Raw genomic sequence first — 27117 nt, 5'->3', positions numbered from 1 at the left:
CAAGCCACTACGCTATGTTCCATGTCAAGAGCACAGCAACTTGATCCCCTCTGTTGCCCTTCATTTGGGATCTTGAACTATCCTTTTAAGTTTTGATGTGCAAGGAAAAAGCTTTAAAAATAAGCTTTCTCTGAAGCTTTACTCTAATGTCAATGTAGTCGTTGAAGGGGGAGAGGTCCCCAATCCCCTTCCCCTTTTTTAACATGTTAATAATATTGGCATTGTCCATCAGTAGCCATGTTAACATGGACAGTCATGCCGATTAAACTAACTGAATTAAACATTTGTGCCATCTGTTTGGTTACATTGTATTCCGTGCTTACAAGCGCTCTAGAATCTTTGCCCGGAATAGTCGTTGCTACTGTACTTTTCCTTGAGAAGCTACAGCAGGCCGTATAAATGGCTGTTCAATCGGAATAAAAACGGAATACACCACCCCTTTCATTCCGATTAAAATAATGAGATTGGCCATTTTAATTCTGATCAATGTGTTTAAATGTGTCATTTTTATTCCGATTGAGCCATTATTGATTATTGAGCCAGGCGCAGCCGTGGCCTACTGGTTAGCACTTCGGACCTGTAACCGGAGGGTTGCCGGTTCGAACCCCGACCAGTAGGCACGGTTGAAGTGCCCTTGAGCAAGGCACCTAACCCCTCACTGCTCCCCGAGCGCCTCTGTTGATGCAGGCAGCTCACTGCGCCGGGATTAGTGTGTGCTTCACCTCACTGTGTGTACACTGTGTGCTGTGTGTGTTTCACGGATTGGGATAAATGCAGAGACCAAATTTCCCTCACGGGATCAAAAGAGTATATATACTTACTTACTTATACATACTTATTCTGATTTGAATCGGATTAAACGTGTCCATGGAGACCCACCTAGTGTTGTTCATTATGGGGTTGTGCTGTGCTGTTTTGTTGAGAGGAATGTTCTGTTTCAGAACAAGCACACCTGATAATTCCAGATGTGTCAGTGATGAGAAAATGGTTTGTTTTAGTCACATGCAAAACACCTGTCTCTTATCAGCTAGTCCCCATTCCTTTGTAGTTTTGCTTACCAGTGTTGAAGAGTATTCTTACCCAGCTGTGAAAAGAAACACAATGCTTCATGCTTGCCTTGACCTGACAGATTATTCCCAATGTGAGAAAAGAAAAGAGAAACGCTCTGGGGCTCGGCTGCAGATCCGCAAACACTCGGAGATTGACATCTGCATGTAATCAATCGCAGTTTACAACAGTCGGCAAGTTCGCACTGTTCAGCTGTAATTGTGACAGGTGTACAGCTGTCAATTAAAAGTATTCTGAGGTCGAGTGGCGTGCCACAGGCCTGCAGCTGTTGTTATTTGGTTGCCATTGCAACGTCACGCCAACAACGCCTCGCCGTGTGGAATGTTCATTGAGAATCTGAGACTGCACCTTCAAGCACATCGGGGTTACACAATCAGCCGCGTACGTGAGAAAAGATGTTTTGATTAAGTGCTCTGTCTGCTAAGGTCAGAACTGAAAAAAGCAGAGATGGATTCACAGTTAAAAAATTATATTAATAGTTGTTTTCCCTGAACAAGGTGGAGACTCTGGCATACCTTTCAGCAAGTCATGCACTGACTAGTTATCTTTGCTTAGGACGTGTTGAGGGATGAAGATATTTAGAAATTCATGACGCAGAACTATCATCCGTGAGATGGCCATTGTAGTCCTGTGCTAATGCAGACAGGGTGTAGGTTAAGGAGAAATCGTCACAACAAATCTTTTTGTTGGCACAGGGGAGGTGTTTTTGTGAGATTATTATACCTGCTAACCACCTATGTCTCACCCTCTTCCCGATCTGCAGGTGAGTTTGGGGGGGTTTGAGGTCACCCCTCCCGTGTGCTTTCGGCTGCAGTCAGGTAGCGGCCCAGTCTACATCAGTGGCCAGCATTTTGTCAGTAAGTATTACGACCCTGTCTATGGCTGTCCATAAATTGTTATGGATATCGAATGTCCCCATTGTGTTCCCACCAGATCAAAGGCATAATATTGAAAACACATAATTTAAGTTTGTATTTATTTCAAGCCTTATTTACATCATAATAGACAAAGGGCAAAACAAACAGTACATAATGCACACTAATGTACACTCACACAGAGATGCACACACAGACACAAGCACAAAGCACATAGCACTGGACATACTATACATCCTGGGACGTTAAAGTGTCACCCGCCATGCTCTACCACACCAATCTCCTCCACAAGTTGCTTTTTTAACTCATTGAGTGCCAAAAACATAATATTACGTTTTTAGCTTTTTTTTTTATTACGAAACTAGACACTCTAACACACCTTATATGTGATTTTGCAAACTCTGTGATGAATGGAAATGAAATGTATGACGATCGAAAACTCATGAAAACGCACAATCTGGACATTTTATCTGGACATTTTATCATAACTCGGTTGCCACTTTGGGTCGAATCAGTGACGCACGCACGTCAGCTCAAAACCAGGCCATTTCGTGGGTCTATCACTAGGTGGCAGTCTCGCCAGGTCTCGCTAGGTCACTTCCCGGAACCTTACAGGCAATTACTTCATATTTCATGAAATAAGTTGTATCTCCATTTCTAGAAAAAAAACAGCGATTTTGATGAAAACTAGCCACTGTTTAGCTTGGGATTTCTCAGGAACAGAGGCGTGTAGAAATACACGGTTTGCACCCACTGAGAGCTTAAAGTCTCACCTTTCAAACGAGCCATTGTATGTGTTCATAGCTATAACATAGAATATGCTGTGGCTATACAAAAGTCATCAACAATGGTCTAGATTGCTGGCACTCTAGGACAAAGCTTCCGAAAACAGCTTGGCATTCAATGAGTTAATAGATATGATCATAAGCATAGATATTAGATACCGCATTGGGCTCCAGAACGTACGAAAATAACGCCACCATCTTGGTGGGGGCAACAATCACTGGAGGCCAATGGAGAAACAGGTGTCTCTGATTGGAAATCAGACAGGTGTCTCTGATTGCCGGCAATTGTTGCCCATAGACAGTAAAGGTTTTGCCCTCAGCAATATGGCGACGACGTTTACCTATGCGACCTAATAGAACACGATAAACAATGCGGTATCTAGCTTTCAAATATCTATGATCATAAGTACATGTGTTATGGGAGGCGCTGTGGCGCAACGTACTACAGCGCCTGACCCACATACGGGCCCAAGTGCTGACGTGGACCTGGGTTCGATTCCGACACGGGTCATTTCCATCCCCATCTTTCTCTCCCACTCACTTCCTGTCAGTCTCTTCACTGTCCTGTCCATATAAAGGCAAAAGCCCAAAACATATATTAAAAAAAGTTCAAGTGTTAGTTAGACACCTTCTGTTCAAATGGTATTTTGGATGTTCTTGTGCACTTGTAGTCTGATCTGTGTGTCCAATGCTGCCTTCAGGTGTAAAAGACTCTGATGACGAAGAGGAGGAGAATAACACATCACCAGTGAAGAGGCCCTCCATTATGCTGTCAGGAAAAGCTCCTCCGAAGGTACTTTTGACCTGAAAATGCAAATGGAGCTTTACCATACAGCTGACCTGGTCCATCTGTATATTAGATTAAATTAGATTAGATTCAACTTTATTGTCATTGTGCAGAGTACAAGTACAAAGGCAACAAAATGCAGTTTGCGTCTAACCAGAAGTGCAAAAAAGCAGAAAAGAGCAATATGATATACAAAGTATAGACAGGTGGTGCATAGACAGGACAAGAAATATAGTGCAGTGTAGACAGTAGTATACAGTTGGTTTACAGAAGGTGGCTAAGAGTATTACGTATATTCCATTTATTTGTTTAACGGACGCTTTTATCCACTGTTCCCGGAGCATCTCGGGGTTAAGTGTGTTGTTCAAGGTCACAACGGTGGAGGCCGGGTATTGAACCCACAACCTTTCAGGCTACTGCATGCTAGCCCAGCTCCTTAACCACTATGCTACCACTGCCCAAGGTCTGTATAAGTGACCTTGCCATAATGTTAACTGTAACCTAGTCACCCTTGTAGTGCTAGCACTGCAACAGGTTTTTTTTACATTTACATGCAAGTACAAATGCAAGTATATAGTACAATCTATACCCAATCAAACAACAGTACATTCATTTCATCAACATTATAATAAATTAAAAATACACACGTATACATAAAATAAAAACATTTAAAAAAAATAAATAAATAGATAATTACATACAAGCATCACACAGTTACACAATCTTAACTGAGGGGGAGGGTCATACAGATGTTAGATTGTAGACATAGTATTCAAGAAGCAGTGCATCACCATTTTTTAGAGATTTTAGGAGAAATTGAAATTCTATTAAGAATACTTTCAGCTTTGGTTTGGTTTTAAGTAATCTGTGTTTGTGGATAAAAAACTTGCATAAAAGAATAAAGAAATTGGTAAGAAAGTCAGTAGCTTTGTTTTCATGGATGAAATAACCTACTCAGCAAATGAGACAGATAGTCTCTCGGGTCAACCCAGAAATCAAAAACAGCGTTACATTCATAAAAGAGATGAGAAAGAGATTCTTCCATATCACTAAAGGCACATGTATTATCCATATCCATAAATGTAGATAGCAATGCATTACAAGGATAAGTGTTGTGTAAAATGTTGAAGTGTAATTCTTTAACTTTGTTGGTAAGGCAAAATTTATAAGGTAATAACCATGCCTTCTTCCAGTCTCTTTCTCCCTCTAGGAGAGCATTTCTTTTTAGCATGAAAAGCATTACGTATAAAGTTATTATTGCATTTTTTATCAAGGAGAGGGCAACCATCAATGGTTAGAGTAGGGTTTACTCTGACATTTGAGCTGTATGACAAGTGATATTTCATTAACTGAATGATACCAGTAGGGATTGCATTGCACACTAGATTAAACTGCAACAGGTGATTTCACGGTATAAGGAATGGGTTGCATCACTTATGTTGAAGCTTCTCTGTTCATGCTGGCACTTCACTCGGCTTGTGGGTATGCTGTTGTGAACTTACCTTTGTGTCAACTCCAGCTTTAGCCAGCCGACTTGTTAGTCTTGTTCCAGCATTATTGCCAAAAGTTTTCATGCAACTGTATTTTATGTATTGTGTACTGTTTTGCATTGACCTGCTGTTGTTGAACTGTTAGGGCAGTCATTTTCTAGGAGTAAGAAGTGACACAAAGGTGATTACCGGTATGCGACTATTATAACATTTTGGCAGCAATCCATTTTTATTGTGATTTTTTTACATTGCGAGTCTGTTCAGTCATAAGAAAAATAGCATACTCCTGAATTCATCTCATTTGAATCTTCTCATTTAATTCTCTGAAAAAAACAAGCTTATTTCAACCTGTGAATACATTACCAATTGAGTGTATGGACTACTTTGTATGCTGTCCTTTACAAATCAGGCTAAGAAAAGAACAAGGTATTGTGTCATCTTGTGGAAGCAATTTGTCAGAAGAAATTTTATCCGAACAGTTGGATGTATTTAGGTCAAATTAAAATCATAGCATTAATTAAATAGGCATTGCTATTTGACACTCCTGTAGCTGTAGAAATATGTGTTTTTTTTTTTTCAGTTCATTTTTTAAAATGTTGACTTATTTAATTCCCTTATTCCCTTATTTACCCTGGATGTCGCATAACCTTGGGGTCAGGATACGTCCCAGAAGGCTTAGCTTGCTGAGAGTATAATATCTGTGTGTGTGTGTGTGTGTGTGTGTGTGTGTGTGTGTGTGTGTGTGTGTGTGTGTGTGTGTGTGTGTGTGTACTTCTTTCTACCCATAACAGAAAAAACTGAAAGTTGATTCTGATGAAGACGAAGACAGTGAGGATGATGAGGATGACAGTGAGGATGAGGATGAGTAAGTTTGCAGGCTAATACTTTCCTACCTCTTTCCACATGAAGTCTACCAAATGCTAGTTTCAGTAGTTAGGCTAATGGTCTTGCCAAGGTGCCATTTTAATTATGGTTCCTCTTGCCTCATAATTTGCATTTAGTTTTAGATTTAGATTTAGACCTGGTTGAGTCAAGTCAAGTCAACTTTATTTGTATAGTGCATTTCATACACAGACGTCATTCAATGTGCTTTACATAAACACAAGCAAACAGTACAATAGCTAATAAAGGCATGGAAGGGCAATAGTAAAAGAAAAGTTTAAAAGTGAAAGAATAAAAAAATAAAAAAGGGTAGCACTGCGTTTAGCTGTCTGGCTGGTGGGAGAGCTTTGGCAGAACACTCTAAAATGCTTGTTGATTTCCCTATCCAGCGAAGATGATGATGATGATGAGGAAGACGAAAAGCCAGTCATCAAGGCGAGTTCAATAAAATCACCTAAGAAGGTAAGGGTGAACTTATTTTTCTGATTTGTTTCAGCAATTTGTATGCCCGTGGTTCAGACATTCCAGAGTCCTCACTCCATTTTAACCCAAAAGAAAATCAGAGGCACTCAGTCTTACTGATGTGTATGTAATTGATAAAATAAGGTTTATCTTCCAGCTGCAGAGAAGAAAGGAAAAACAAACTTCTCACATCTGCTGAGTGATGTGATTCTCTCTCTCTCTGTGCTGTGATTTTTTTTTTTGCATTGGCTGTTAGTTTCAGGTAGCCATTAGGTTAGCCAGTTGTTAAGCTATTAGTTCCCATGGATATATTCTACACTTTCTGGGGTGCAGCGTGTGGTAGCAACCATTAGGGGTCAGTGTGTGTCTGAGAGGTTGGACCTTTGCAAATGACAAAGGAGAGGTTGTGTGTTGCACTGAGATGGGAAATCCCAGGTAAGTGAGGCATGTGTAGGCCCCAGGTAACCTGCAAGCACTGAGCCAGTTATTAATTCAAATGAATGCTTAGGGTTGAGCCCAGAGGTGCCAGACTGTATCAGAAGCTTATGGTTCCTTACTGTTGCACAACTATGTATTGTATACATGCAACTTGCATTTTAATATCCTTTGGTACAAACAGGAGAAAATGTTTTAAAACACTGGTCAGTTTGTTAGAATTGCTCACTATGCATACACATGCATTTATTCACCAGTATAGGCAAACTATGGCTATTGGCTTAGCCATTGCCTGCACATTGCTGCTTGTCTATATATCTTCTTCATTTATTGTACTTTCAACACATCACCTGTCATCAGTCAGACCAGTGTAGGCTGACATGTAGGTGAATCATTTTTACACCATCCTGATGAGTTTATAGCATGAAGGTGCGTCCCATTAGGGGATAAGAATGGCGTGTTCTGGACCCCATGCTCTTCCACCCCTGTTCTGTTCCCTTGGTGTTCTGAAGAAGCCGTTCCACCGCCACCCCTCTCCGGTTCTCATCAAGTCCCCTAGTGCACCTGGCCTCTGTGCTTAAAGAGCATGTTTATACATCCAAGGTGTATGTGTGTGTGTGTGTGTGTGTGTGTGTGTGTGTGTGTGTGTGTGTGTGTTTGTGTGTTTGTTTGTGTGTGTGTGTGTGTGTGTGTGTGTGTGTGTGTGTGTGTGTGTGAACGTGTGTGTGCGCGTGCATCCAGACATGGTCATTGTGTGTGTGTGTCTGTGTGTGTGTGTGTGTAGCCGTGCCAGGCAAAGATCAAAGCTGGCTAGACGTGCATACCTGCTTTGTGAGCAGCCATTCTTAGCCTGAGGGGGAGATGACAGCTGAGGTTTTCTGTCACACACTGATTTACTCTGTTCATTCTTTCTCCCTCTCTCTCTCCCTCCCTCCCTCCCTCTCTCTCCTCCAGCTCTATCCTCTATCTCTTGTTCTGCCCTCCACAACCTCTCCGAGTCTTCTGTGCTCTCCATGTGTTTTCCTTTTTTTGTGTCCTAACTCCTTCCTCCCCCTTTAGCGCTCACCCTGTTCTGACCTCTCTGCACTCCTCGTGTGCTCTCTCTCTCTCCTCTCTTGTTTCTCTCTTTTCTCTTCTCTCATTCCCTTTTGTCTCTCTTCTCTCTCTCATTCTCTTCTCTCACTCTTTTCTCTCTTTTTTCTTTCAATCTTTCCCTCGCTTTATCGCTCTCCTTTCTCTCCTCTCTCTCCTCTCTTCTCTGTTTCTACCTCTTCTCTCTATCGCTCCTTTCTCTCTTCTCTTCTGTTTCAACCTCTCTACTTTCTCTCCCCTCCCATCTCTCTCTCTCTCTCTCCCCATCTCATTTCTCCCCATCTCCTCTCTCCCTCCCTCTCTCTCTATCTTTCTCTTTTTTTCCCTAATCCCTTTCCTATGCCATTGAGATGAACAGGTTAACACTGACAGCCCACATCAATTGCTCGAGGCCATAACTAGACAGACTACAGCACATACAAATTACTGCACACTTTTATCACCCGTTTCTGACAGTTTGAGCAAAAAGATAATAAAAACGTATTGCATTTCAAAGGCGAGGCATTGTCCAATGTTAAAGCCCTTAGTTTGACAGCGCCGTTCATGTGTTGTGGCCCCAAACATTTTTGATATTGTGACAGGAGTACTGCTCAAGATGTTGAAGGAGTCTTTTGTTTTCTAGAAACATCCTAATGTTTTCAGGGTCACACACACTACTTATATCTCTAATGTCTTGCTCTCCTTCTTTTTTTCCTCTCTCCTCCTCTCTTTCTCTCTTTCATTGTTCTGTCTGTCTCCTCTCTTTCTCTCTTTCCCTCCTTTTTTTCCTCTTTCTCTCAACCTACTTTCTCTCCCTCTTTTCGACCTCTCTCTCTCTTTTTCTCTATCTCCCTCCTTTCTGTTTCTGTCTCTCTCTCTCTCTGTCTTTTCTCATTCCATCCGCTCCACTCTGCTCTCAGAGTAAGGGACTTCCAGAGAAGAGTCCAAAGAGCACGCTCAAACAGAACGGGCCTGCAGGAAAAGCCCAGGCGTCTAAGGTAGGCTAGCACAGACAGGAAATGTCCCAATCTCTGGCTAAACTGAGCTACTAATGACGTTCATCAAAACCACAACAAAACCCACTGACCGCCTCCAACATGGCAATGCACCGTTTGTTCCCAGCTTTATAGAGGAAAGGCTCCCTCTTTATATTAAATAGCCCTTACTGCAGAGGACTTAAAAATGGACTAACCACATGCTTTGAAACTCACCTAACAGGAGTGCTGTGCCTTCTCATGCACTAGGCATGCTCACCACTCAGAAGTGGCCCAACTTAAAGTGAAATCTTGAATATTAAACTGAAGTAAATAGTAGATCAAATCACAATCACAATATCTGTCTAGAAAATTGCAATTAGATTTTTCCCCCCAAATGGTACAGCGGCAGCCCTAGCGGAGACGTGGGTTGCACATCCATGGAGAGCACTCAGGCCCCTAGCGGCTCTGCCAGCCGCCTGACATGGCAGCACTGTGTTTCAAACATTTTGTTGTGGCAGTGGGCCCACATGCTTAATTTACCGGGTCATTTACGGCTAGGGGCTCGAAGCGAGCTTCTTTACAGACTATTTTCTCACTCTGTGCCAGCAAGTTTAAAGTGAAAAATTGCTGTTTTGGGATTGTTTTTTGTTCCAGGGGAGCTTAGATTTGGGCAAATTATGCATTTAATATATCGGCCTCTTGTTTTCCACATCAGGCATCTTTCACTGCATTAATCGAAGTACTTAATTTTATTTATTTATTCATGTTTTGTGATTACAATTGGCATGCAATTGGATTATGTGGTTTTGTTCAAAATATCTTAAGTTTATTATGGAGACCCACTGGCAGTAGGCCTAGGACATTATTCAGTAGCAGAGACCTAGCAGTTGAGGATAGCCGAGCGGTACAGTGCATGTTACATTATTGGGAAGATAATAAACAAATAAACATAACCTAATTTGTTACGTTATTGGGAAGATGATAAACATTACCTAATTTGTTACGTTATTGGGAAGATAATAAACGTAACCTAATTTTCTGTGTGGCACCAGGACATGATCACACCACATTAAATAGGGCAACATCAAACGCAGGGGCCAAAGAGAAGTCCTTTTTGTATGTATGCATATATAGAACCGCTTGAGTAGAGGAAAGCTAGCATGACATAACCAGGCTAGCTTTTCAGAATTGGCGTGTTTCAACAGATACAGGGAAAAAATGCCTCCGCACGCAATTAGATATACCCAACCAATCAGAGCAACGACATAGACTATGTGAATCCTATAGAGCTGGTAAGTCCCGCCCATCCGTTAAAGCCCCAGTAGACCTCTAGATTGAAAAATCGTCAATGCAAGTGCATGTGAGAAAATAATTATTTTCTAGTCCCGTTTGAATTTTGCCATGAATGTGAACATATGTTGTCTGTGAATTTTTAATATAAATTTTCATGTTACAAGTTTGACAGTATATTGTATGATTCTTCGGCTAGCAGTTGTGGAAAAGACATAACGAGAAAGACTACATGTGGCCTATGTGACGTGAGCTAATCGCTAACATTAGCTTAGATGGTAGTTTTTGTAACGGCAGGAATAAACACACATGGTAACAAAAATATTCGAAACATGTCTAGCTTCACTCAACACATTAACACTATGATACAGTGTGATTGTAAAGTTGTATGGTTCACTGTCAATCTTAAAGTCGATCTTAATAACCCTCTCCATCTCGACCAACTGATGGTTGTTATGGGACTAGAACTAGAAGCTAGCTAACTAGAAGCTAGTTAGCGCTAGCTGTCGTCTAGGGGAAAGTGCTCTCCCACAAAGTTTAACCGCATCAACCTTCTACCCGCTAAATTGTAGCATTCTTTACACGAAAATTTATATTAAAAATTCACAGACCACATATGTTGACATTCATGGCAAAATTCAAACGGGACCAGAAAATAATTATTTTCTTACATTCACTTGCATTAACGATTTTTCAACCTAGAGGTCCAACGGGGTTAGCGGAAGGGGCGGGACTTAACAGCTCTATAGGGAGAATAGCCAAAAAATCCTTCTTCTCGACAAATGCCTTAATCACTGTTAGGGCTTTGACTCCGAACTTCGTTATTCGAATATAATTTGATTATTTTACAAATTAAAGATATTCGAACGAATTTTAGGGATCTCTTGATATTCGAATCTGTAGCCTATGGAGATAATTGTTTGTAAATGTATTTGGTTGTAAACGTTGTTTTCAATTCAGATTCCAAGGTTTTTTCACGCCTGGTGAAGTAAAATCGCGAGCTCATTAGCAAGGCTATTATTGGTCATCCGGGCTCCTGTAGGTGACGTTGGCATTCTGGCTGGTTCACGCTTAGTGAGCTCCCACATAGACATAATAGACACTTTTATTTTAAACTTAACCTTCCTCTGATTTTAATCACCTCAGTTATCGATCAAAGCAAACAGGGAAAATAAATGGCAACACAATCATGAAAAACACTCAAATAAATAAATGTGCAGATAAGTCTGAATGAAAAGCAGCACTGGTTGAAGCCTGGAAATATTGTAAATAAAGTAACGTTAGCTTAATTTGCTATGTTTGGATTACATGTGCATGCTGAGGAAGGATGCGCCTTTTGAGAGGGAGAGAGAGAGAGAGAGAGAGAGTGCACGGGGCAAGGAGAGTGTGTTGAGGTAGGCCTACTTCTATCGCCTACTCTGGTAGAGTTTGACATACTACAATGCAAGATATATTTAGCCTATTTATTTATGGACAACGTAAGGCAGGAGGTGTGTGTTGCTTTTAATTATGAATGTTCTATCGAACGTATTTTTTATTGATATCGATTACATGTCTATTGCGATACATATCGCTATCGTTTTATCGCCCAGCCCTATGGTCAATAATAACAATTTTAACACACGCATAAATAATCAGCCTTTCGTGCACGTAGTCTATTGACATTGACTGATACACTGCCCTCTGGTGGACAGAACATAAAGAACTTAAGTTTGATACCAATATTGGTCTTACTGAAGACAAAGAATGTCTAATAAGGGGAGAACTGCCACTCCCGGAAAACTTCCGGTTTCTGAACTGGTTACAGTTCCTCCTGTGGTTCCACATGAGGGTGCTCGTCCACGAGTGCAGAATGCATGGAGGTCTATGGAGCTGTAGCCCTCAAAATCCACTTTTCTCGGGTTATAATTTTTTTTCAAATAATTTGAATATTGTATTCGAAAGGGGAGGTAAAGAAAATCACTTAATTGTTCTAAAAAGCCTTTCAAACGTGTCAATGACGTCATTCATTAGCACAATGCTGGCGTGTTATGGGCAACAACGACCCAACCTGTAAGAAATCAAAAGGACATAAGTACTCGTTCATTTAACTTTTGACCTATAACCCATGTTGAAGTTATACAAATTACAATCAAATCTGAGATTTGTCAACGACAATCAGGTGAAAGAGACAAATTTAGCCGTCTAGCTCCATTGACTCCCATTCATTCTGCACTCATGGCGATCGCCCCCAGTGGAACTCTGGTGGAACTGCAACCAAAATTCGGTACAATGGGACTTAATACGGAGTGGCCAGGCTCTCCGTAGACGGTCTCTGCTGAAGACATTTAATGGTTAAAATATTATTAATACATATTCGAATATATTCGAATTTTAATATTAATAAACAAACAAACTTTGAATATGATTTTTGGGCAAAAGTCAAAGCCCTAATCACTGTTTTCTTTTTGTTTGTTTTTTTGAAGTTGTGTTATCAATATATTGTACAAGAGACGGCATAGAGAAATCTAAACATCTAACTCAAGCGCTGTCAGGTGACGTGAATACCTAGGCACCATCATTCATCTGTCCATCATCGTGTCAAGCCTGCCCAGGTGATTTGATTCATGCAAACAGCTCTGGTTCCGGCTTGTCAGTAGAGGGACTCCACACTGAATTTCCCGAACTCAAATTGTGTGGGCGGGGTAAAGCCTTTGTTGGTAGAATGGTATATTAATTTCGGTTGAGTCATTGAATTTGTGTTATCTGAGCCAGACATAACAAGGGGAATTTTGGTATGTGCTTTGATGACTAGCACACGTGTCACTCCTTTGATCCAAGTCCAACACATTAGTTCATATGCCTTAAAATATTTAAACTGCTGGCAATAAATTGTTATTGCGAAAGATGCCATGTTGAATTGATGATAGCTCATCACATTTCAAGCATCCAATGTTTTATCATAGCCGTGAACTTCACAATTGTCAGCATATACAGACCTAGTAAACATGCCTGAAAGCAAGATGCATAGTATATGTATTCATGAAGACTGCAGTGCAAAGGTCAATAGAGAGGCTAGCAATGATGCCTACTGTCATTGTCCTGAGGAAAGTGATTGGTCAATTTAGGAAGTGGGTGGACAATGTTATGCTGTCACACTATGCAGAGATTAGTTCAGACATGCCTGTCAGACATTGAAAACCAAAAAAAGAACGATAAAATGCCTGAAATGGCCACTTTTTTGATCAGACACACCCAAATGAGGCACACATCTCAGTGTATATGTGTGTGTGTATGTGTGTCTGAGAGAGAGAGAGAGAAGAGACATCACCTAGATGAGTGACCCCCCCCCCCCCCCCCCCACTACACCTCTGTCAGTAGCGTGCCAGTAGAGCTCTTAACCTGCCCGTGGATCCACAACTATTCCATGAATTTGGTAAGAAATTGCGTGGGCCGAAGGGAGTGTGCCTTAATTGTAGTTACAGTCTCCAGGACAACAGGAGCTACCACAGGGGGTAGAGATGGGCCTAAGCCTCACCCCTGTTTAGATAATCACGCTTGACCCCCCTTCAGTTTAGGTTTAAACTTAAGACCTCTCTCACCCACCTTCCCGTTAAAGCTGGGACACCACAGTTTTGCCCCCCCCCCCCCCCCCCCCCTCCTCTGAGTATCACACTGCAGTCATGTGCATTCATACAGTATTGCACTATTCATAAAGTACAGGCATTTGTTTTAACTATTTTCTCTCTTTTCTTTGTATCTCTACACAGTCTCCACAGTGGTGCTTAAAACTGTGGATCTCTTAGAAATGCATAAATATATTCATAAATAAATAGAGATATGCAGATATGCCCTAAGAAAAGCTGAGTATCAAACAGATGAAGTTACCTATTCCTCAATGGATGAAATAAACCATTATTAAATTGCCAAAATGTCATTTGGTGGACTTTCAGTACTTTTGTGGTCAGAATTGTCTTTTTTAAGCCGTCCAACCTTCCTTCGCCAAGGAAGTCAGACAGTCTTCTACAAAAACATTTGGCCCAATGCAGAATCCATATTTCTGTCAACGGTAGCAGGATGCCTTGGTCCTGAGGCAGAAAACCAGTTAAAAACCATCATATTATTATAGCCTTGTTTTATTGTTGGGGTGGGGAGCTTTTGTTGGAAGGTTTCTTGTTGTTTTCACCTAAATCAATGATTCTCAATTAATATAAATTATTCCTATTTTGAACCCATCCATCAAACAAAACCATAAATTCTCTGATTCCTCTAGTTGGACTACAACTTTAGACAACGCAATGTCCTTAGAGAGAAATTACTGTTTTGATACATGGGAATATACATATTGATACATATGCATAGCAATCTGTGTTCAGTTTTTTATTGATACAGGATCGATGGCACTCCATTACTGATAGAACTATACATTTTACATGTTGGCAATTCTGCTGTAATTGTGCAGTAAAATGTCAGGCTATCTGTCTCTGAAGTGAACATCAAATAACATGAAGCACACAAGGCCATTTATTAAAACATTATATGTTTTGAAATGACTGTGTTAAAGCCTGGATTTGAATCAAACAGAAATCGGATGGCATAACTATATTACTTCTCTCTCTCTCTCTCTCTCTCTCTCTTTTTCTCTCCTTTCTGTCTCTCGTGCACACACACACGTCTCACACACACATACACAGAGCACAGACCTGCACACCTACCTGCTGCTTTTTTTTCCCCTCAGGTTGAATGTGCAAACAACATACACACCCCACTTCTTGGTGCACAAATGACAATTCACTTGACCCAGTGATGCCAGGCCATGTTAGTATGTTATTAGACACAGGAGCACTTGTCGTGAGGAGAACTATTTACCTAATGTGTGTGAAGAAGCCTGGGGCTTTGTGTGTGTGTGTGTGACTGTGTGTGTGTGTGTCTGTGTGTGTGTGTGAGAGAGAGAGAGAGAGAGAGAGAGAGCGCCACTGTGCTTGTGTGTGTGCACACGAGCAGGGCTAATTCCCTAATTACTGCATTTAGACTTAACAGTAGTGGTTAAAAAACAAAAAAAAAAGAAGTTAGGTGTGTGAAATGGGATTACGCTCCTTCCAGTCACACACACACACACACACACAGAGACACAGAGAAGCTCAATCCCCCCTCTGTGACATGATGGTGAAAGACTCTTTCCTAAAATTCTCAGCATCCCTCCACCCCACCCCTTCCCCTAAAGCCCCCTAAAGCCCTCACCTCTTACCCCTGCCCCCTCCCATTTGCCCCGGCCCCTCCTCAGCTTCCTGCTGGCACCTCGCCTCATGACCCGCGTGTGTGTTTGATGTGTGTGAAGCCCCCAGGACGGAGGAAGCGGCTTCATGTTCAGGTGGCTGGTGATTATGGGATGTCAAATGCAGTCCTCCCCTATCTCTCTCTCTCTCTCTTCTTCTTTTTCACTCTTTCTCTCCCTCTCTTTCTCACTTTCTTTTCACTCTCTTTCCCTCTCTCCTTTTCTTTCTCTCCCTTTCTTTTTACCTCTGTCCCCTCTCTTTCTCTCTCTCCCTCTCTCTTTCGCCCTCTCTTTTCACTCTTTCCCTCTCTCCTTTTCCTTTCTCTCTCCCTCTCATTTCCCTCTGTCTCCCTCTCTTTCTCTCTCCCTCTCTTTTTCATTCTTCCCCTCTCTCTCCCTCTTTCTCTCGTTTTCCCTCTTTCCCTCTCGTTCTTTCTCTCCCCCCTCTCCCTCTCTCTCGTTCGCTGGTGCACAGCTGATAAGTGGTGGAAGGATACCTCACCGCATATCACCTGCCCCCCCCCCATCTACAAATTAGAGGCCTATATGTCTGCCAGAAGTGGACTATAAACTGTACTGCAAAAGGAAAAGCGTCTGAGATGACTGACATGTGGCTGTGAGGCAGGTGAGGTGGCTGTAAAGTTGTTAGCCTCTCAGACCCAAAGGTCACCTTGTAACGCATAAATCTCACCTTGTGTCATGTGATTGACAGCACTACTTCAACATCCTTAATGCCTAAAAGCAGAGGAATTTTAAAATGAATTGTCTGGTCTGGGAATTAAAATTTGGCCTTTGTTTGTTGGTGGTGGGGGGTGGGGGGGGGGGGGGGCGGTGATAGGTGAAGGACAACTACAGTATGGCTCCTACAAAACAATGGCAGGAAGAGTCCTTCATGTCATAGAGGGCAAGTCGAAGTGGCATGGCCGAGGGTGTGTTAAAAGAGCGTATCGGAGCCGGGCGATTACATCAAATGATGGCGTGCAAGTGATTAAGTCCTGTGTCCTGTGGCATCTGTAATCAGTGTCTGGTGCAGATTAAAAAGCTCGCTGTGCGCTGTCTGTTTATCAGCTGTCTCAGGCCCACAGCTGTCCTCCGCTCCAGAAAGACGCCCAGTAATAATAAATACACAGGACAGCACTCGCTGGCGCGCTGCCAGCAGCATGTGTGCTCTCTTAGCCTGAGAGGTGTGTGTGTGTGCGTGTGCGTGCGTGTGTGTGTGTATGTGTGTGTGTGTGTGTGTATGTATGTGTGTGTGTATGTGTGTGTCCTTTAATTTGATACCTTTTGATGTCTGAGATGAACGCCAATTTCTGAAGGAGAGAGAGAGAGGGGGGATTATTGCATTCTCAAGGACTAAATGGAAGAGGTCTATGCCAGCCCCTCTCCTTTTTTTTTCTCTTTTTTTGTGTGTCAGTTGTTTTGTGTTTTTATGGTGACTTGAAACATCTATTTAGTGTTTTTTTTCCCTCTTTCTTTTCTGCACAGCATACTTCTTTGTGACTTGAACCATTTGCCATAATGCTCTTTACCAAACCTTTTCCTTTTTGCTGCTTTAATAGAACCAAAATCCGCTGTAATTGTGAGGTGGCTTGGCTCTCGTGAGAGCGGTCAATAGAGCCGCCCCGGCAATGTACGGTCCACCAGTACACACTCCCAAGCACAGGTGCGAAAAAGGACATCTGTTGTCTTGTAGGAGGATTATGCAGGAAAGGGCACACACACTGGAGCCATTACGCTTCATTCTTCCCATGTGGAGCATGTTAACATAGTGAAATGTTAGGGTCTCCCATTCTTCCCAACGACCTGCGAAAATCCCACTGTCGGTCCCCTTGTTCTCTTCCTGTGACCGTCCCTCCGTCTCTCTCTGTCTGTCTGTTTGTCTCTCTTTCCATGTGTCCCTCTCTGTGTCTCTGTTCCCCCATCTCTGTCTCTCTTCCTTTCTGTCTGTATTTCTCTCTTTCCTTCTCCCTCTCTCTGTCTTCTCTTTCTCTCTCTCTCTCCCCCTCTCCCTCTTTCTCTCTTTCTCCCCCCCCTCTCTCCCTCTCTCCTTCTCTCTCTCTTTCTCTCCCCCCCCCCTCTTTCTCCCTCTCTCCCTCCCTCCCTCTCTCTCTCTGTTAACAACGTGGCTCAGTCATCAATGAAACCCTGCAATCACAATGGATTCCAGGCTGGTGTGCGTGTAGGGACAGGCCGCTGCTTGTGTAACGCATAGCGCCGGTGCCGGCACAGGGCTTGTGTGTGTGTTTGCGTGTGTGTGTGTGTGTGTGTGTGACGTGTGTTGTTGTTTTTGTTTTTGTTGTTGACACACCTGTGCCCACCATGCCCAGTGACGCAGCGGCCTCTCTTCTGCCGCCACACTCTCACAGACCTTAGACCCGCTCAGAGCTGTCCTGGGTCACCCACGATTTATTCATTTTCTTTTTTCATTTTTATCCAAAGTGGAGTGGATTCTCCAGTAATGTTTCTCTCCTCTATTGGAGTAATGTCTGTTGAGAGAGTCACCATTTCCTCTCTGTGGGCTTGATGAAGTCTGCAGACTGACTATGTGTGTTGTTTTATTGGGTAGTATAACCAGCCTTGAAGCTCTTAAGGTGCATTGATATCCCTTACATAATCTAGTCCACTGTGGATTAATAATGCCACCCATTTTTGGTTTTAGACTCTTGAAACGCACCCCCCCCCCCCCCCCTCCTTCCATTATCACCTGGCAAACCAGTCCTCCTTCCTCTCCCTGTTGCTTAGTGCAGTGAGGAGTTTGGGCTTGCCCTCTCCTGCGCAGCGACTGCAATAAGCATCTTTTGCAGCCCACCAGATTGGCTCCAAATGGTACCAAAGGTGGCGTCATTTGGAGGAAGAATCTACGTTTCTGTTTTCCAACTATCTTGGTCATGTTAGGCAAACTGGTCCACACACACACACACACACACACACACACACACACACACACATACATACACATACACACACACCCACATACGTATATACATACAATAAACTGGCCCTCCTGTCTGCAGGCTAAATAGGTAATCTCTCTGCTGCTCCCATCCTGGTCGACACTCACATGCTGATGACTGTACACACACACACTATCACACACCCACACACACCTAGATACGTATACATACAATAAACTGCAGTAAATGACGGTGCGTGTGTGTAAGGTATTAGAGGTGAGTTACGATGCTTTTGGGTGCCTTTGATGCCCACACACACATGCAGTAAACTGTGTGTGTGTGTGTGTGTGTGTAATATATGAGAGATGAGTTACAATGCTTTGGCTGTCATTGGCGCCTACAGTACACATAGACTTACACATAATCACACATCCCTCTACCCACACGCACACCTCCATCCATCCATTGACCCTGTTCTAATGAGTTACGATGCTTTGGCTGTCGTTGGTGCAGGCGCCGGGAGGAGGCAAAGATAAGACTGGGCCCAGCACATCCTCCAAGGGCCTCAGTCTGGCCGACGTCAAGAGCAAGCTGACCGCTGCCGTCAAAGAGGTGAGGCCCCTGCTACAGCATCAGCGCCTCTTCTTTATATGTGTCCAGGAACACTGAAGTGTCTGGGCTCAGGCTCGCCTTATACTAGCGCTTTATGAATAAATAGCCACTTTACATGGACGCTTTAAATCCTATTAGAAACAGAATAACGGCTCAATTAAAAATTATCATATAAACACCTCAATCGGAATAAAAATGCCTGATTCCGATTAGAATTTTAATCGGAATGAAAGAGGTGGTGTAGTTCGTTCCTATTCCGATTGAGCAACCATGTATATGGTCAATCGGATTGCCTCCTGTATCTTCTCAAGGAAAAGTAGGCATCAACCTCTATTCCGATTGAAGACTCTAAAGCGCTTGAGAGCACCTAATCGGAATAGAATGCACCCCATGTAAACAAACAGCACAAATTTGTAATTTTGAATCGGAATGACAAAAAAACTGTCCATGTAAACGTGGCTAATGAATAAATAAACCTTGTACTGCATGGGTACTATTTCCCTCACAAAACCAGCACCTAAGCTTACTGTGGTTCTCACAGTGTTTTCATTCAATTTCAGGATTACTCTTACACACAATATTTGTGCTTGTTTATATTTATGTATTTATATTAATGTAGCAATATATCTATTTGTATGTTTCTTTCTCTCGCTCTCACTCTTTCTCTCCACACATGAATACACACACAGTTTTATTGTATCTGATTGAATCATCATTATATTGGGTCTATCAGGACTCCTTCCCTGAGGTTTGTGGGTGTGTGTGTGAGCGAGAGAGCGAGAGAGAGAGAGAGCGAGATAGCAAGAGAGCAGGCATAGGGGCAGCCGTGTGTTGGAGCGCTGTTAGAACCACACGCCCCGGAGCTGTTATCCCGGGCAGCCATTACGTCAGGCCAGAGGATTAGATTGCCTTCCTGACTCGGGCACATCACTTCCTCCATTGATTGACCGCACACGTTGATCGTCACATTCTTCTTGCGCCGCCGGGCCCCACGCCCGTCAAACGTGCGCCCTGATAATTGTCCTGCTGTTGGGGAAGGATTTATTGACTAAGCGTATTCTAATGGTACACAAGTCTTAGCAGAGAGGGAGGGGGGGGATTTGCTGGTTGACTAAACCATAGATGCTCTTGGCAATTAGCAAGGACGTGAGTGTCCTCCCAGCCAGATGCATGTGATTATGTGGAAAGACGATGTTAATGCATAATTTAATGCCACGGCCAATGACACGACCCCCCTGGCCGGCGGCCTGTCTCTCCAGCGCGGTCTGTGAGCACGTGGGCTCGACCGGTCCGGGTGACCAGCGCCACTCTCACTGTTTTTCCTCCTCCTCCTCCTACCAGGGCAAATCCCTCCCAAAGACGGAGCAGAAGTTTGAGAATTACGCCAAATTTTCCTTCAGGATCACAGATAAGCAAGTGAGTATTAATCGTTCTTATCAAGAATTTGTTTTGCGGGTTATTACTTCCACCAAGATCTCAATGTTCTTCTTGGATGGAAGAATCTACCCATCCGTGTCTACTGGGACATGGCGATGCAGGAATGCACACTGAGCTGGCCGTTCTGCTGGCCTCACACTGAGGTTGGGTGGACTGGAGAGAGAGTTGGGCTATCCCAGTCCAACAGCCCTCTTTCTCTCTCTCCCTCCCTCCCTCTCTCTGTCTGTCTCTGTCTCCTGTGTATGTGAGAGAGAGAGAGTGAGTCAGCTTGTAAGTGCGTAATATTGTGTTATGTGTGTTATTGTGTGTGTGAGTGAATGAGTGAGTAAGTGTGTATGTGATAGAGTGTGTTTGTGTGTCTGAGAGAGACAGAGAGAGAGACGGGGGGAGGGAGTGTGTGTGTGTGCGTGTGCACGGCTACAGGCTGTAGTAAAGACCTGGCCGTGAAAGTGGACTGTGAAACATGGCCGTGCTGCTGGCCAGAGGTTCTTTGTGAGGTGAAGGCGGTGGGTGGCGCTGCAGTGCAGTTGTAGGTGGGGTTGGCGTAGAGTAGAGGGGAGCTGGGTGGAGCTGCCAAGGCAAACCTCTCCCCTCCTGATTTACGGGCGCAAAGTGTCTCTTGTTGCTCTAATGAGGGGACTGGTGGTATGCGTACGGTACCGGGCGCTCTGGGAAGGGTCAAGGACACACTGGACCGGCTGGACTCTTCATCCGTACGGATCCAGAGATGAGACGGGTCACAATACTGCCCTCCTTTCAACACTGCTCACTCCAAGGCTGCATGCAATTCATAACTCTGCAGAATCATATTCTGTCTCACTTTCTGTTCGCCAAAACTGACTTTGAAATGAAATCACGTTGCAATATACACTGGCAAAGAGTGATACGTGATGGTGCACACATCTCTTGATGGGAACACTCCAGGTATGTATGGAGTGTTCAGGTTCACGATGTTGGCCAATGCTTTTACGGTGCAGGCGACTTTGATGAGTGGCTTGCCATACAGCATGGGACAGGACAAAGGCAGAGAAGGAAAATGGCTGTGTCTTTTGGTCTTAGACGTAGACATACCGTAAAGCAGGAAGAGTGATGGCCAGTATTTACGGAGGAATCTCGGTATAAACCGAAGCAGCCTTCTCCAAATAGGAATGCTCGGGTCAAATGAGCAAAATCCCTCTTTTAAAAAGCTGCTTGCACTAAGCCTCTCATTAGTTTGCTCTAGCAGTTGAAAATGATTTAGCGTGTGTGTGCATGTGCGTGTGTATGTGTGAGTGTGTGTGTGTGTGTGTGTGTGTGTGTGTGTGTGTGTGTGTGTGTGTAGGCTGGTGCTTCCTATCTAACATTCAGTCCATGTGCATGTGTTTCCTCCTCTGGATGTGTGTTTGTGTGTGTGTGTGTGTTAATAAGTTAAAAGTTCAAAACATCACACTTTGCCCAGTTTTTTGTGTGTGCTGAGGTGGCGTGCAGTGGTCACTTTTGCAGGTGAGCGTGTGTTTCCCTGCCGGGGTCTGTTTTTGTTGATCATAGTGCAGAGAAGGGAGGAGAAAAAAACATCTCTGGAACCACTTTGGTCCAAAAACTAAGCAGAGACGTAAGACATGTTTCTGTCAGGCCCAAGCACTAGTCATACATTCTGGTATGTACAATTAGACCCCCTCCCCTGCCGCCTTTCCTCCCTCCCTCCCTCTCTCTCTCTGTCTTTCTCTGTCTCTCTCTCTCCCTCTTTCTCTCTGTCTCTCTTGCTCTCTATCTGTCTCCCTCTCTGTTTCTCTCTCTCTACCCTTCATCCCTTCTTCCCTACCTCCACCCAACTTGCCTTTCACTGTTCCTCAGGCAACAAGCAATGTGGATCTTTTTAACCCAACTGACTCATACATCTCTAATTATAAAGCATCCTAATGACCTTCTGCATTTCAGTCGCTCTTCCTGTCTTCCTCTGACTCACTCTTTTGTCCCTCTCCCTCTCTCTCCCTCCTCTCTCTCTCTCTCTCTCTCTCTCTCTCTCTCTCTCTCTCTCTCTATCCACCCCTCCCTACCCCATCCCCCGCTATCTCTCATTCTTTCGTCTTTTTTCAGGTGGTGAAAGACCTCTGGAAGTTCTTACAGACGCTGAAACCGGATAAAAAATAATTATCCGCTGTGCCGCCGTTGCCCTGTCATTTACTGTAACTGTCCCACCCCGTGCGATTCTATGTCCCTCAACGCTCTACGAAGACCTGGACAGAGGTGTGTGTCCTCACTCAGCAATGTGTGATAGGCTCACACACCACACCACGACTTCTGACTCTCACTAGTCTCATACCGTCCACTGCGTGAGTTATTGACAGTGCAAGGAATCAGTGGACGTGAAGTAGCCACATAATCTGGATTATTGCTGTTACATGGACGCTTTCAAGACAGTCGCTTAGGATCCCAAACCCTAATCTTTGAGTCTGACTCTGCCCCCTAAAGTGCTGTGTAAGGAATTAATAACGATACAAAATCTTATTGCTACAGTACTGAAACTGTAATAGTGGGGGGAAAACACTGCTCTTTTTAAAAAAAAAAGTTAATTTAGAGTAACAGGATTAAGATTAAATGTATTTCTTTATTTTGTTTCTGCTATTGGATTTGGTTAACCTAAGTAGTGTATAGGCTAATGTTCCAGCTTTCAAGTGTATTTTTGTATGTGCTGCTTTGGCAGCAAACTCATTACCGCAGACAATTGCTTACTGTAACTGGCATAACTCCTTGCACTTAACCACAGAGTAGAAAAAAAAGACTTCACACCCTAAGTGGAAGTGTGGGCTCTATGAAGAAACATGTGATGGCTGATTTAATTCTTTGACAGTGCAAGGGTAAGAAACGTACCAGGTCTATTTCTGTCAGTTTGATACAATCTTCAAATCCCTCTGGCTGATATTGCGCAGTCACTGTGCAAAATGATCCCTGTGAGTGTGTTTATAGTCAACAGGTTTTCCGTCCTCTGAATAGACATAGATATTATTGTCTAGCAATAGACAGCTAATTAGGTAGAGCCTTTGTAGTTCCAAAAACAAATCCAGAATATTCCTTTTAGCAAATGGTCTAGACCCCCCCCCCCCCCCTCCTCCCCCCTCCCCAACCCCTTTCCCTTTCCCACTCACACACCTGTGAAAAACTTTCGCAATGGCAGCTTTGGCAGGGCCAGTTGTGAGGTCCATCCCTCTGCACCTAAAGGTTCCGTCTCCCAGTGAAGATTCCGTCTTTGTTTGAGCCAAGGGTTCCGTCTGGCCCTGCCGATTCCGTCTGACTTCACTTCCAGGCCATTCCCAATCCCATTCCTGTTCCCGTCCCCTCAGGCTCACCCCAGCAGCTCCGAGACGCACAACCCTGAGCAGCTGGAGCACTTTTAATGCGTCGGCCAGAGAATGGCACGTGGCCAGGGAGTGCTGACATGGGGAAAGACCCCTCTCATAACTCACATCCAACGCAAAAGGGCTCCGCTGAAACCAAGCAGAGGGTGCAGAGTTGAAAAGAAAACAAAAAACAGCTTTTCATCTGGTTTGGCCATGTACAACAGTTTGGGTTTATTGTGAAATCTTGTGTTAATTCTGGGCTTTTGGAAGATTTTTTTTTGTTGTAACATTTGCTTGGAATATGTCATTTTCTGTTGCTTCATTTTTGCTTTAACAAGCATTTTTGCTTTTGATTTCTTTCATGTTATTGAACTTTGTAATAGATTTGTGCTCTATCAATGCTTGTAACGGACATTATCGATTCCCATGAAATCTGAGTTTTTAAATTTGTCATGGTAAAGGGACAGTGAAATGATATAATGATGATGCTTGTGTTTATGTTGTTGTTTGTTTTGTCATTTGTTTTGACTTTCAACTCTGTTATACATCAGTTCAGGAATCAGTTTGATCAGTTTGATACCTAACAATAGGTTTATAGAATAGAATATGATCTTGTCAAGGTATACTTTTCCCCTGAAATGTCCTGCAATGGTTAAATGTGACTTAGATGTACCTGCTGAAGTTGAAGCCACCCCTTCTGGAAATATCTAAGCAATCACAGTGTCCACTCTCTCTGGACATCCCAAAGGGGGAGGATTGGGAATGCTGGTTGTCTTGTTAATGCTTGGCTTGTTCCGCAAACATTTTTTTTTTTTTTAAAGTAAATAATTTCAGTATACATAAATAAAAGGTAATGATTCTGATTGGCTTTTCTTCTTTTTTAAAGTGTGTGTGAATTGACGCGTTTGTCACAAAGGTTCTTTTCATTAGGGGAAAAAGGCCATTTGGCAGCACAGGCGACTCTTAGAGAGCAGTCATATGTTGAACACATCACTCAGCCTCCCAACAGTAACCCCATTCACGATTTTGATGGATCCGTATAGCGTCGTAGATTACTTCCTTAATGTGCTTTGATTGCTATAACAGGTAGATGGCTAAACATGTGCTCTCTCTCTCTCTCTTTTGACTAGCATTTGTAGCGTGCATTTGACCTTAAGACACATTGCATAACCAATGGCTGCAAAGCTGGTGTCTGGCCACTGTAATAACATGATCTGTCATCCCAGTGTTTACATTAACATGGGTGGAAACAATTTGTAGATTTTAAGTCTGGAGAATCAATTGACAGTTGATTGCCTCACCCGAACTCGAGTTCACAGGGCTTGCTAATAATAATCAACCAAATGTTCTAGCAAGGAAGAGCAAGCAGTCTTGCATTTTTTAGCAAAACAAAGGTCATATTGACTGTTTTTTTTCAGTCCGGAAAGTAGCCGATAAGTGAGCTGTGGGCATGGTGTCATTCACCACATGGTGGCGATAATGAGTAGCACTTTATGATTTAACAAGCGCCATAGTCCCATTTGTGGTGCAGAGCAGCCCATTAATTAACCACTACCTGGAATCACATCCCCTTCACCCCAGTCCACCGCACAGCAACTCCCCTCCCTCCAGCCCAGTCTCCCAAGCAGCGCTGCCCATCACGTCTGGTAACCAGGAAGTCCTGGCAGGCCACAGGAGGCTGGAGGCAGAGTGACGCAGCCGTGCGCGCTTGGTGGCTGGGGCTAGCAGGCAGTGTGGAAATCCCCCGCGCTCCGCTGGTGAGGAGAATTCCAGGCTGGGGCTAGACTCCCGTCGCTCCAGGGCCAGAAGAAAGAAAGAGAGAGAGGTGAGGGATGAAGGGAAGGGGAGGGAGGGGAAATGTCGACTTGGAAGCATTAGACTTGAATGCCAGCCCAGACAATGAAAGTTAATGGTAAATGTCCTCTTGTGCGTAAGCTCTGCTGATCAAATGACCAGTGCTTAGGCGGCTTTATTGTTGAATTGTTTGATCACTAACAGCTCTTGTGCTGACAGTCTGTGTGTTTAAGTGCTTGTGTGTGTCTGTGACTGGTGACTGGTAGGAAATGTTTCAGGACATGTTCTTGCCTCCTCAGCATTGTTCCCGTGTCATCGCAGCTCTTGGGGATGTGGACAGGTGTTTGCCTGTGCGTGAAGGTGAAGACGGTGGCACCAGCTTCCAAGAGAGAAAGCCTTCCCTTCTACTTCCTCCCATTTGAGCTTGCTCTGGAGCCCCTAGTGCCAGTGGAGACCGGTGGCGTGCGGCGGGGACCGTGCATGCTGCCCGCTGACCAGGGCAATGTGCGAAATGTGAGCTATGTGAGCTGCTCAGGACAGGGACACGTGGACTCCCGAAACGCGGAAATCACCGCCGCCTGGAGAGGTCTTCGCATGCATTCGACACAGTGCCTCTCTCACACAGACACGGGCACCCTCTGCTCATCCCCTCAACCCCACCCCGCTCCTCCCAAGAGGAGCGCTCTGACATCTGCCCCTATCTCTCTTCCTCCAGCATGGGCTGGACTGGAAGGGTGTGCGGGGTGAAAGTCGATTGCGGTTTTCAGTGAACAAAAGGTGCTTTGGAGTGCCTATGACCACAGCGTAAGGAGTGTTGACCACAATCACCTGCCCGAGGTGTTGAAAGAAGGTGTGGAAGTGGTGCTGAACCACACCACTGCATATTTTACCGAGGGAGACCTCAAGAGTTGTCTTCACTGTGTTGTGTCCCTGTGTGCACAGGACTTATTGGTTTGAATGGTTGAGGCAGAGGCAGGGATTGGAAAGCCATCACCGGCTTTTAGGTTTGAACGCGACTTGAACCCCCTTGTCTTTTTTTCCCCTCAGTGAGACGGCCCTTTGTCCCTATGTGGATTCCAATGCAATAGTTAGCATACTACTCTCATACTTCAGGCATTCATTTTTTTTTCCATTCCCAGGGTAGGGATTATGCAATCTTTTCCCTCTTAGGCGCTCGCTGCTACCTGGAGGACAAGAGCAAGAGGGAAAGAAAGAAAGAAAGAAAAAGAGAGAGAGGGGGGTGAGCAACCTGGCTCTAGTAGCAGAAGGAACAATTAAGGAGCTAGCAGTGGCCAATCTATACACCGTTCCAGGCCCATCTCTCTGTCACTGCTGACGTCCATGAGAACAGATGGACCATGCCAGGCAGTCACATCGAGAGAGCGCGCTGTAGTTTGGCTGAGCTGCAGGAGCAATTATGAAACATGGTGATCGGCCTGTCTCGCAAAACATTGTTAGAGCCCAAAATCCAGATGCGCCACAAAAATGCCTTTTGTCTGTTTTATGTCTCGCTGGAGCGGCCAGATGAGCTCTTTGCTCTCATATCGAACCCCGATGGTCTTGTAAAAGGCTCAGTCATGACTCAGTGCTTCCATGTTCCCTGCAGGGGTTTTTGGTGAGCGGGGGCATGGCCTGTGACAGGACCGTTCCTCCGAGTGCCAGGCCAGTAAAAAATGGCTGTTTAATA

The 27117-nt window shown here is 43.9% G+C and overlaps 1 protein-coding gene across 4 annotated transcripts in view; it reads left to right on the top strand.

The window, feature by feature from the left end:
• Positions 1-24499, top strand: part of npm1b (nucleophosmin 1b) — a 28012-nt gene extending 3513 nt beyond the window's left edge. The window contains exons 4-11 of one of the 4 annotated variants that reach the window (XM_042061197.1): positions 1832-1925; positions 3430-3521; positions 5797-5870; positions 6277-6349; positions 8776-8853; positions 18784-18882; positions 20224-20298; positions 22396-24499. In XM_042061197.1, the coding sequence (XP_041917131.1) occupies positions 1832-1925; positions 3430-3521; positions 5797-5870; positions 6277-6349; positions 8776-8853; positions 18784-18882; positions 20224-20298; positions 22396-22449 (639 nt within the window). In that variant the 3' untranslated portion in view covers positions 22450-24499. The remainder of the gene's footprint in view (positions 1-1831; positions 1926-3429; positions 3522-5796; positions 5871-6276; positions 6350-8775; positions 8854-18783; positions 18883-20223; positions 20299-22395) is intronic. The other 3 variants (XM_042061194.1, XM_042061196.1, XM_042061195.1) reach the window with 3 other exon arrangements.
• The last annotated feature ends 2618 nt before the right edge of the window (positions 24500-27117 follow it).

The sequence above is a fragment of the Alosa sapidissima genome, chromosome 14, assembly GCF_018492685.1.
Source record: "Alosa sapidissima isolate fAloSap1 chromosome 14, fAloSap1.pri, whole genome shotgun sequence".
In the NCBI taxonomy this organism is placed as follows: domain Eukaryota; kingdom Metazoa; phylum Chordata; class Actinopteri; order Clupeiformes; family Clupeidae; genus Alosa; species Alosa sapidissima.
The sequence above is the reverse complement of the archived record's forward strand: the minus strand, read 5'-3'. Positions and strand labels throughout refer to the sequence as shown.